The 12,353-nt window shown below is 41.4% G+C and overlaps 1 protein-coding gene, 1 non-coding gene and 2 pseudogenes across 2 annotated transcripts; 1 reads left to right on the top strand and 3 right to left on the bottom strand.

Annotated features, from left to right (window-relative positions):
- The first annotated feature begins 3,101 nt into the window (after positions 1–3,101).
- LOC135569720 (uncharacterized) lies at positions 3,102–4,711 on the top strand. Its single transcript, XM_065016054.1, has 3 exons — positions 3,102–3,274; positions 3,679–4,208; positions 4,343–4,711. The coding sequence occupies exons 1-3, from the start codon at positions 3,102–3,104 to the stop codon at positions 4,507–4,509; spliced, it is 870 nt and encodes a 289-aa protein (XP_064872126.1). The 3' UTR covers positions 4,510–4,711.
- A 2,746-nt stretch (positions 4,712–7,457) lies between these two features.
- Positions 7,458–7,539, bottom strand: trnas-cga (transfer RNA serine (anticodon CGA)). Its single transcript has one exon. It is a non-coding gene; the product is annotated as a tRNA-Ser (tRNA).
- A 340-nt stretch (positions 7,540–7,879) lies between these two features.
- LOC135569723 (5S ribosomal RNA) lies at positions 7,880–7,998 on the bottom strand (annotated as a pseudogene).
- A 241-nt stretch (positions 7,999–8,239) lies between these two features.
- On the bottom strand, positions 8,240–8,358 carry LOC135569722 (5S ribosomal RNA; annotated as a pseudogene).
- Positions 8,359–12,353: the final 3,995 nt, after the last annotated feature.

The following is a 12,353-nucleotide window of genomic DNA, read 5'->3' as shown; positions in this document are numbered from 1 at the left end:
TTGTATTGTTGATGCACAATCGAGAGCATCCTGTCGGGCTGTATCACCGCCTGGTACGGCAACTGCTCCGCCCACAACCGTAAGGCTCTCCAGAGGGTAGTGAGGTCTGCACAACGCATCACCGGGGCAAACTACCTGCCCTCCAGGACACCTACACCACCCGATGTTACAGGAAGGCCATAAAGATCATCAGGACCACAACCACCCGAGCCACTGCCTGTTCACCCCGCTATCATCCAGAAGGCGAGGTCAGTACAGGTGCATCAAAGCTGGGACCGAGAGACTGAAAAACAGCTTCTATCTCAAGGCCATCAGACTGTTAAACAGCCACCACTAACATTGAGTGGCTGCTGCCACACACTGACACTGACTCAACTCCAGCCACTTTAATAATGGGAATTGATGGGAAATGATGTAAAATATATCACTAGCCACTTTAAACAATGCTACCTAATATAATGTTTACTTACCCTACATTATTCATCTCATATGTATACGTATCTCACCTGAAATCTGTGGCTTGACTACAAACCTGTAACCTATGCTACTGTGGCCTATAGAGCTAGAAGGATGGATAACCAGGTGTGTAAAGGTGTGAGGTGGGATCCTATCCCAAATGGACAACTAATCCCTATGTACTTGTGGAGATCTGAGAGGATGTGATTGGTAAAAGAGACACGACTAAACTTGCACCTAAGGAGGGGTCAAAAAAATTCAATTTTACACAAAACAACCAATAACATGTAAAACCAACTCAGAAATCCCTAACAAATGGATTCTTGATAATAAAAATCTCCTAGACTAAATCCAGTACAAGTAAACTACTCAGTAAACATAGTCTCTGTGACTCGTAAATGTTTTTTTTTACCTCAGCTAGCATCAAGCTAACATACACTCTCACTCAATGTAAATCACCTTCTTCTCTCACTCAGTTCGACACAAAGCCAAAACAAAACTTTCCTAACGTGATAATATCTGGACAACGTTGTTAAATAGCATGTTATTAAATATTGTGTATATATTTGAACGTTTGAAGTGCTGTTACGTACCTGTAATAGTAAAAGAACAGACACAGTTTACCTCTGTAAAGTTCTGGTCCTTATTCTGCAGAATGGTGAGCTCTTGGCCAGAACTTGCTGTTTCTCCGGCTACAACAGTGCAACAGCGCCATCTATTGGCCTGATGGACTGCTGACGATAAAGTATGTAGAAAATACCATTTAGATACATTAAGACAAATACAGAAACAATTAGGGGAGATAAATAATAAATGGGTGTCTGTTTTTAGTTACTTTGTTTTCAAGCCATTACACATGCACAATCGTACATGTGCATTTAAAGCATTATTAAGAACCTTGAGTGTGGAACTGCAGGGCGTTTACGCAAAAATCACATGAATTTCACATGTGAACACGGGAAGTGTTCCAAAAACATGTTTTCATGTAATCTTATGTGAAGATAATGTGATAACATGTAAAGCAACATGTGATTACATTAAACTACACATGAAAATGTGATCACATTGTGTTCCAAAACATGTTTTCACATGATTTCACATAAAATGTCAGTTGAAATCATGTGGTTTTTCTGTAAGGGCAGGAATATAAGATGCATTTTGATGTTACATGATCTTGAAAATGCAATGTTCTTTGAGGTTCTTCCATGTTCCTTTCCATGTACTTTCCATTTTACTTTCCCTCAGTCCTTTTCACTTTCCTTGGCAAAACAAGCTCTGTCCCCGTCAAGACTTATTCAGCTTCTGATGGATTTTAAAACAATTCAACAAATAGTTTTATAATGAAGAGTAGACCCAACTAAACACCCTGGATTCTTTACACACACATTGAAAGGCAAAAATCTCCAATTTGGACTCATCAGACCAAAGGACAGATTTCCACCAGTCTAAGGTCCATTGCTCGTGTTTCTTGGCCCAAGCAAGTCTCTTCTTATTATTGGAGTCCGTCCTCTAGTAGTGGTTTCAATGGAGCAATTCGACCATGAAGGCCTGATTCATGCAGTCTCCTATGAACAGTGCATGTTGAGATGTGTGTGTTTCTTGAACTCTGTGAAGAATTTATTTGGGCTCCAATCTGAGGTGCAGTTAACTCTACTGAACTTATCCTCTGCAGCAAAGGTAACTCTGGGTCTTCCTCATGAGAGCCAGTTTCATCATAGCGGTTCATGGTTTTTGCGACTGCACTAGAAGAATCTTTCAAAGTTCTTGAAATTTTCCGTATTGACTCACCTTCATGACTTAAGTAACAATGTTGTTTCTCTTTGCTTATTTGAGCAGTTCTTGGCATAATATGGACTTGGTCTTTTACCAAATAGGGCTATCTTCTGTAAACCATCCCTACCTTGTCACAACACATCCTATTTGCTCAAACACTTTAAGAAGGAAAGAAATTCCACAAATTCACTTTTAAGAAGGTACACCTGTTAATTGCAAAACATTCCAGGAGACTACCTCATGAAAAGGTTTGAGAAAATGCCAAGAGTGTGCAAAGTGGTCAAGGAAAAGGATGGCTACTTCAAAGATTCTCAAATATAAAATATATTTTATAAATACTTTTTTCTTAATACGTGATTCCAATTGTGCTATTTCATAGTTTTGATGTCTTCACTATTATTCTAAAATGTAAACAATTGTAAAAATAAAGAAAAACCCTTAAATGAGTAGGTGTGTCCAGACTTTTGAATGGTACTGTATATATTGTGATATTGAAAATATGTTACAATCCCAGGGTGCAAAGCTTTTGGAGACTTACCCAGAAAGACTCACAGCTTTAATCGCTGCCAACTTATCCTCTGCAGCAAAGGTAACTCTGGGTCTTCCTCATGAGAGCCAGTTTCATCATAGTGAATGGCTTCTGCAAAGCACATATACATTGTCCAATCAACATCCACACATTGATTTCATTCTTCGGGTCTTTATTCAAACACAAACACACTTGGAATAAAATGCTCTTTCAGTGTGTTGTTGCAGGATGTGCAATGTTCAAAAGTGTGTGAGAGATTAGCATTAATGTTTGTGTATGTGTGTGGGGTCAAGTTTGGACAGTCGTACATATGCAAATAGGCAAGATTGTAAATTTCAGGACCATGGACAGCAGCAATATTGGGACATCACCACTAACACAGAGGCAGAGGCAGACAGAGGCAGATCCGGGTTCTTCCCACCTGGAGGACATCACCACTAACACAGAGGCAGATGTTCTTCCCACCTGGACATCACCACTAACACAGAGGCAGATCTGGGTTCTTCCCACCTGGAGGTTGTGGACATCACCACTAACACAGAGGCAGATCTGGGTTCTTCCCACCTGAATGTTGTGGACATCACCACTAAACACAGAGGCAGATAACACAGAGGCAGATGGGTTCTTCTTCCCACCTGCAGATCCGTTGAGGTGGACATCACCACTAACACAGAGGCAGATCCGGGTTCTTCCCACCTGGAGGCAGGTTCAGGGACATCACCACTAACACAGAGGCAGATCTGGGTTCTTCCCACCTGAGGTTGAGGACATCACCACTAACACAGACATCACCACTCAACACAGAGGCAGATCTGGGTTCTTCCCACCTGAATGTTGTGGACATCACCACAGAGGCAGATCCGGGTTCTTCCCACAGAGGCAGATCTGGTTCCCCACCAGCTTCTTCCCACCTAACACAGAGGCAGAGGTTCTTCCCACCTGAATGTGGACATCACCCCTAACACAGAGGCAGATCCGGGTTCTTCCCACCTGGAGGTTGAGGACATCACCACTAACACAGAGGCAGATCTGGCTTCTTCCCACCTGGAGGTTGTGGACATCACCCCTAACACAGAGGCAGATCTGGCTTCTTCCCACCTGGAGGTTGAGGACATCACCACTAACACAGAGGCAGATCTGGCTTCTTCCCACCTGGAGGTTGTGGACATCACCCCTAACACAGAGGCAGATCCGGGTTCTTCCCACCTGGAGGTTGTGGACATCACCCCTAACACAGAGGCAGATCTGGCTTCTTCATACCTGAATGTGGTGGACGTCACCCCTAATACAGAGGCAGATCTGGGTTCTTCCCACCTGAATGTTGTGGACATCACCCCTAATACAGAGGCAGAGCCCATCTCTTCCCTCTTGGAGGTTGTGGACGTCACACCTGAAGAAAGGACTCTCACGATGGCCGTCTTCGCCACTCTGCCAGCTGACATCCAAGCAGGTGAGTAACACTTAGAGAGCACTCTGACAGGTGCCGTTTGTCATGACATCTTAGTAGAACCTTTCAACTGGCCAGTGTTTAGAAGCTACGGTTTGCATTTGTTTACATCCTGATCCTCTTTTTTCCCTTTCCAGAGGATGTTGCTGTGGTCATCCCGGATGTCACCCCACACGTCACCAAGGACGTAACACTGGATGTTCCATGCAGAGCTAGGAAAGGGGCAGTCCTGCGATTGTTTTGCAGGCTTTGGAGGGCAGTGTGCTGCTGCGCCTGCCACAAGGAAGAGGAGGAACAATATTAATTATTCATCACACCTGCAGAAATGGGATTGAACCATAGACCATTAAATTATTCGCATTTTATTTTCTATAAAAAGCATTTATTTTCTATAAACTTTCACTTTGCAAGTGTGGAGTAGGTTGTGTAAATAAGTGGGAAACATCCCAATTTTAATGCTTTGAATAATTTACTTTGTACATTAAAAAAATATGTATTATTTCACAACAAAAAAACGGACGTTGAGGTGCAATCAAAACATTTGAATCATCATAGCAAAGGAAAAAGCCCAACTCTTGCTCACTATAAAAAAATGCATTGTTTTATTCAAGCAAGATTAAAAGATTAATGTTTCGGCCTATTCTATGATGATATGCAAAGTTGTGTTTGCCCAGTAAAAGGGTGACCATGGACACCCTGGTTCTTGAGGGTTGAAGACAGTGAAAAATGATCATTAAGTAAATGGGACTTTTCAATTATTGAATAAAAACCTTTAATGAACATGAATTTAAATACAATTGACTTGAGGATTAGAGCAGGCAGGCTGACTGGCTAGCCCTGAAAGCCCTCTGCCTCTACCTCTGTGTGGTTCATCTCAACCAAGAGCTTGTGTGGGTTGTCTTTCTCTCTGTGGGTGTGAATCACTATGACCTCTCCCTCTGCCTGCCATTTGGCTGATCAGAAGCCTTCTGCTCTTTCTTGCTCACATGAACAGGAGGAATGGCCTCTGGGGTAACCTCCTCCTCTATCGAATGCCTCTTCCACCTCCTCTTTCGGACTGTGTTCGACTGAGGTCACTCGTTCTCTCTCCCTGGGTGTTGGATAGTTCATCCTCCTCTGTGTCTTTGTGAGGGTGGAGGGAGTTATCCTGTTCCGGCTCCCTCTAAGGGTGTGCACTGTAATCTCTTTCGGTGTGTTGAGGGGTCCAGTGGTTTTGGAGGGAGTCTGAAGTTCGATCTCTAGCGGTGAGTGTGGGGTCTGTCCCGTGGTGGTGTCTCCCTCCCTCCTGAGGAGGAGCCACTGAGACATGTGATTAGGCCAAGGAAGATCACTCTGCAAGGACTGGATAGGACAGATCACAACACTGCTGCTCATTCATATTCAAACACACCTCAGATTACGGACACAAACATAAACTTACCTGTACATATCAGAATCATACATTCGACAGCCACCTCTTCCCCCACATGTATTGATCCCCCACCTCAAACATGAGTCAATTCCAGATGCTGGAATGGTGCTGGAATGCAGGTCCAGTAGGGCCTAATATGTAATGATGTGATAGCATGTGTACCCCATATCCTGTGTGTGTGTTGATGTTTTTAAAATTTTATTGAACTTTTATTTAAACAGGGAGTCACACTGAGATTAAACATCCATTTTACCACAGTGCCCTGTAAAAGCTGTAAAAGTTGTAGTCATATTGAACAACTACCAGAGAGAACCTTCTCTACATAGGGATTGCATACCATATTTTTTCCCATACATCAAAATAATACTTTATTGTCAATCAGCCATTACTTACTTAGATAAGGCCTCAACAAGGCCCCAGTTAATGGTTGAAAAATAACTTATTTACACTGAGTGTATAAAACATTAAGAACACCTGCTCTTTCCATGACATATGCTGACCAGGTGAATCCAGGTTAAAGCTATAATCCCTTATGGATGTCACTAGTTAAATCCACTTAAATCAGTATAGATAAAGAAGAGGAGACAGGTTAAAAAAATATTGTAAGGCTTGAGACAATTTAGACTTGGATTGTGTATGTGTGCCATTCAGAGGGTGAATGGGCAAGACAAAATATTTACGTGCCTTTCAACGGGGCATGGTAGTCGGTGCCAGGGGTACCAGTTTGTGTCAAGAACTGCACCGCTGCTGTTTTTTTTACGCTCAACAGTTTCCCATGTGTATCAAGAATGGTCCACCACTCAAAAGACATACAGCCAACTTGACACAATTGTGGGAAGCATTGGAGTCAATATGGGCCATCATCACTGTGAATGTTTTGTACACTCATGTTTTGTATTCGGTGCCAGTACATTAATAGTATTGGTACCGTGTTCTTGCTGTAACCTGTAAAGCTGGAGCAACCTGCGAGGCAGGGGGAGGTGTAGGTGATGCCATTGTCTGAACACACAGGGTCCCACTCCCCAGCCAAGCAGGAGCAGTCTCTGTTACACTCTGACAACAGGCTGCCATCGTACACCAGGGGACATGGGGGACAGAGAAAATGGCTGGTAATAATGTTTAAATAATTGTTGCTGAACTATCATTGACACAGGCACAGTGTTTTTGTTTTTGCAGAATATTAAAAATACGATAGTAATTCACTACTCATATTAACTAGGTGTCATTTACATTACCTTAAGTCATTTATTTTTCAACTGGATTTGACAAAGGTGCATGACATGCAGGCGCTAAAAAGTTGTCAGGAGTGGGTTTCAAACCATGCCTATAGGGGAGTCTGCGACCTGAATGACTTAATGGTTATTTTCAATGCAATCGTGTTTTTCTTTTTCTTTTAGGGTTTAACAAGGTTTCTCACCTATGACCTGTGGCTTGACATTAGATGTGGCCAGTTCGATTACCCTGCAGGCTTTAAGAGTGTCTTCAGAATATGGCCATTTTGACATGAATTTAAAAATGCCTCAGATAGGACCAAAAAAGTGTCTGGAGCTATCCGTCAGGGTAAGAGTGACAACAGGTTTCCACATGTCAAAATGGGGGAAATGGCTTAATGATTATTCATGAGAATCGTGTTGTTGTATTGTTGAGTGTATCATGGGACTTCACCTGAAATCTGTGGCTTGACTACAAACCTGTAACCTATGCTACTGTGGCCTATAGAGCTAGAAGGATGGATAACCAGGTGTGTAAAGGTGTGAGGTGGGATTGATGGCCTGCAGTCCTATCCCTAATGGACAACTAATGGTCTAGAAATGCCCGGAGGGGTCAAGAAAATGCATTTTTGTTGTCGGCAAGATTCAAACCTGCGCAGGAAGACCCTAATGGATTTCGAGTCCATCGCCATAACCACTTGGCCACGACAACAGGCTTGTTAGGAGTGAATGGGCCACCAGGCATAGCCTACAGAAAGTGATAATTTTACAACTGAAAAACAATGAAGTAACTCATTAACTCATTATAATGCAATAAAATGAAATGTTCCCCTCATTCATTTGTTATTAAGTACATCTGTTTTCTTATTTTCCTTGATCTTTGCTCAGCTCCAGAAGGTTTGCATTTGAGAGGGTTTATTATAAATTGTTATTTCATCATCTTATTATTACTGCTAAGCAGCATGACTCCTGAGAGGCACTAACTTATTTCAAAGCGAGGGCACATATTTCATTCAGCCTTGTGGTAAAAAACGGACAAAGAGTTGACAAAAAGCTTACAGCACCTGGTATTCCCAGGCAGTCTCCCATCCAAGTACTAACCAGGCCTGACCCTGCTTAGCTTCCGAGATCAGACGAGAGCAGGCGTACTCAGGCCGGTGTGGTCGTAAGAGAGAAAGTATCTCTTGGTGCACTATATAAAGTCAAAGTGAGTCTGATTAACAGCTGTTGCATTTTCACCATTTAGATAAGCATCTTTGTGTCACTCAAAAAGTGGAAGAAATTGCATATACTGTCGTCATAATTTGCAGCACAGATTGTTGGATGAAATACAAACTAACCTTGCTTACTTATTTCAAAGCGAGGGCACATATTTCAGCCTTGTGGGAAAAAACGGACAAAGAGTTGACAAAAGCTTACAGCACCTGGTATTCCCAGGCGGTCTCCCATCCAAGTACTAACCAGGCCCGACCCTGCTTAGCTTCCATGATCAGACGAAACCAGGCGTACTCAGGCCGGTGTGGTCGTAAGTGAGAAACTATTTCTTGGTGCACTATATAAAGTTAAAGTGAGTCTGATTAACCTGTTCCTCCTACCCTCTACTTTTTTGAACATTCTGTTAAAAATCGCGCAACATTTCAGCGCCCTGCTACTCATGCCAGGAATATAGTATTTGCATATGATTAGTATGTGTGGATAGAAAACACTCAGACGTTTATAAAACTGGTTAAATCACGGCTGTGGCTATAACATAACGTGCGTTTCATCGGAAAGCGCAGGAAAAACTGATCACTGAAAATGGAAAAATATATTGCTGCGCGACTTGAACCCATTGATAAAGGTGAACCACAATTAATGAGGCTGAGGTTGCAGTACCTACAGCTTCCACACGGTGTCTAGAGTCTTGTCATTTGCCTACGATTTGTTTCTTGGTCAAACAGATACAAGGCAGCGCAGTTCTTCAGGTCTAGGACCTGATATTTTGGTTGAGTTTCTAGCCGGACATTTTTCCAGACGGACAGCTATAGAATATACTTCACTTCGTCTTGTGATTAATTTGATCGCTTATTAACGTTTACTAATACCTAAAGTTGCATTACAAAAGTATTTCGAAGTGTTTTGTGAAAGTTTATCGTCTACTTTTTGAATTTTAAAAAATGACGTTACGTTGTGAAATCGCAGTTTTTTTCGTTTATCACACAGTCTACATATAACGATATCTTGGCTTTATATGGCCCGATTTAATCGAAATAAAGACCCAATAGTGTTTATGGGACATCTAGGAGTGCCAACAAAGAAGATGGTGAAAGGTAATGACTGTTTTCTATTTTATTGTGCGGTTTGTATAACGCCGAAATGCTAATTATTTTGTTTACGTCCCCTGCTGTGCTTTTCTGTTGTAGTGTATTGGTGCATGCTATCAGATAATAGCTTCTCATGCTGTCGCCGAAAAGCATTTTAAAAATCGGACTTGTTGCCTGGATTCACAACGAGTGTAGCTTTAATTTGATACCCTGCATGTGTATTTTTAATGAACTTTTGAGTTTTAACTAATACTATTAGCATTTAGCGTAGCGCATTTGCATTTCCAGAGCTCTAGTTGGGACGCAAGCGTCCCAAGTAGAGGCAACAGGTTAAAGTCTGCAGGGTAATCGAACTGGCCACATCTAATGTCAAGCCACAGGTCACAGGTGAGCTGCCTTGTTAAACCCTAAAAAGAAATAATAACACGATTGCGTTGAAAATACCCATTAAGCCATTTGTTAAGATTTCCCCCATGTGGACCTGTTGTCAATCTTACCCTGATGATTGCCGATATTTCCATACACTTTTTCGGTCTTATCTGAGGAATTTTATCATTTATATCAGAAAGGCCATATTCTGATGCCAGTTTAGTGTTCATTCAATGACGATTTACTACTATTTTCCATTGAAGGCCATATTGAGGTTAAATCAATGACTGGAGTTTTTCATTGATAAAAACAAATGACTATTGAAAGTGCAAGTCGGTATCGTGCATAAATTTACTGGTCTCTGTGGTGATTTTAGAAGGCTGTGCCTATTTCTACTTTTACCCCATACTCTTTAACCCGATACCCAGGTAATGTGCTGTAGTCAGGATGGCCGAGCGGTCTAAGGCGCTGCGTTCAGGTCGCAGTCTCCCATGGAGGCAGGTTTCCACATGTCAAAATGGGGGAAATCTTAGCAAATGGCTTAATGGTTATTCATGAGAATCGTGTTGTTGTATTGTTGAGTGTATCATGGGATCTCACCTGAAATCTGTGGCTTGACTACAAACCTGTAACCTATGCTACTGTGGCCTATAGAGCTAGAAGGATGGATAACTGTTGGAGGAAATTATGGTTTAAATGACTAATTATGTATACATTCCAATCAGAACTGACTTAGGCGAATGCTATAATGTACTGTACATATGAATTTTCTCTCTTGCTCCCTTTCCCAATTGTATATAATGTAGTCAGGAGTTTAGTAACAATGACGGTCTGTTCCTTGTACAAATTAATGTACTATCTCCAGGTGGCAGGAACGGACTATCTCCAGACTGTCTAGAATGCTGATTTATACTGACTGACCTTGACTTCAGGCGTGGAGCGAAGGCTCGGGAGCTAGAGCGCCCCTCTACTGGTGAAATAGATAGAACGTTTAGAAAACGCTGACGTCATTTTCAGTTTATAACCTGTGGAAATATGTGTATGTGGCAGTACTCTCTTGAATTAAACGCTGTTACCTGGCTTTTAAGACTGGTCTCGATCTACTTCATGCATAATTAATGAACTTACAAATCATTAATGAAATAGAAAGAGTGCGAATTTGGTTTTGGCTACAAAACATATAGGAATTTAAAATTGCACTAACAATTGGTCCTTCGATCCCGGATCTAAATACCCCTCCCTGTTATCTGGAGGTAGTACGCTGAAAATCGTGCACGGACTCGTTTTTGACTCGTTTTACTAAAGACCTGACCTCTGAATTGAGGTTCAAATTCAGGCCTGCGTATTATCATGGAGTACAGAGAAGGTGACTAGATTCAAACGAACAGTGCTTTTCCCAGCCGGCAGCCAGGTAAAGTAGCCTTTATTCTCGATTTTGGGGGGATTTGAGTTCTTTAATTGATGTTCTAAAATTTTTGAGAATTCATCAATAGTGGGAGCTTTGCTATCCCCACAGGGGTTTGTATGACCATCATACACTGGGTTTTGTATAACCGATATACACTGAAGAAGGTTCGAAAATAACCTGTGCACTACCGTAAATAAACTAAACTTAATCATGAGAGGCACACCCGCCCGAGATTAAGACGGGATATTAAATAGGTACTGGGAAATAGGACGGTGATCTTGTACAAATACTAGGCGTGGGGAGACGGCAAGAATGCGCAAGATAACTGGATTGGTCATTTGAAGAGTGGCAGTATTGATCATCGTTCCGATTCAACTAATACTACGGAAATATCCAAATAAGGAGGAGAGGGAACTTAAATCTAAAGAAATGAGATAAAAGCCATATCTATAGACAAGATAGTTCCATGCAAGAGGGAAGTCTAACAATTAGTGGCGTGAGATAACGATTATTAGCGTTCTTTAAAAGCCCTGTGACACAACCGGAAAATAAGATATTAACTAGGGCTTTACAAACCCTGGGCTTATAGTTGTAAGGTAAGACCTAATATCCGATTCAAAAGTCAAAGCTATTGATAAGATTTCCATAAAAGAGACGCACAAATAGTCAGACAGAAAAGGAAGGATTGTTTAGAAATTCCTCAAAAGAAGTGTCGGAAACTAGTGGGAGATTAATAATGTTGAGAAAAATGGATAAGGTGAGTCAAAAGAAAAATACAAGATGGTTTAATTGTAACGAAATTGGAAATTTCGCCCGGGAGTGTAACACTCCCTGCAAAAGTCGTCAACAGGTTGTAATTTAACTGTGGGGAAAGTCAGAGGCGACAATCGAGTAAAGAAAGAGAAGGTTCAGATACAAAGGGAGCGAGATTAACGAGAATTCTAACTGAGGGAAAACTTTGGGCGTCTAAATTGGGGCTATTTTCTGTTGTCTAAATGTCGGAGTTACAAATTTAAATAGTCAGTTCCAGGGCTGGTAGTATAGTGGTGAGCACAGCAGTTTTACCAACGGTAATCCACGGTTCGGTTTCCAGCCGAGGCGGTTAACTAAAACTGATATTAGAGTGAAATTCACCCATTTGCATGTTTTGCCAGTGTTTGTCTGAATATAACTGAACGTTTATTATGTGTTTTAGATTGAATACATGTTGTTAAAAAAAGAAGGCATTAAAAATAATGGCGAGACAATTTCGATGTAATACGCTATTTTGCCCAAAATGATCTGGTGGAATAATGTATTGAGATGGGAGTCGTATTTAAATAAATGTATGATAGAAGAGAAAGTCACCTAAAGTTAAATGTAGGGAATAACGGAGAGATACGATACAATTTCGGGCTATCCGGACGTTATAGCTATTTATGAATCGACTGACATATGATAAGTTTA

Source organism: Oncorhynchus nerka, unplaced genomic scaffold (assembly GCF_034236695.1).
Source record: "Oncorhynchus nerka isolate Pitt River unplaced genomic scaffold, Oner_Uvic_2.0 unplaced_scaffold_1163, whole genome shotgun sequence".
Taxonomy (NCBI): Eukaryota; Metazoa; Chordata; class Actinopteri; order Salmoniformes; family Salmonidae; genus Oncorhynchus; species Oncorhynchus nerka.
This window is presented reverse-complemented; position numbering and strand designations above follow the sequence as displayed.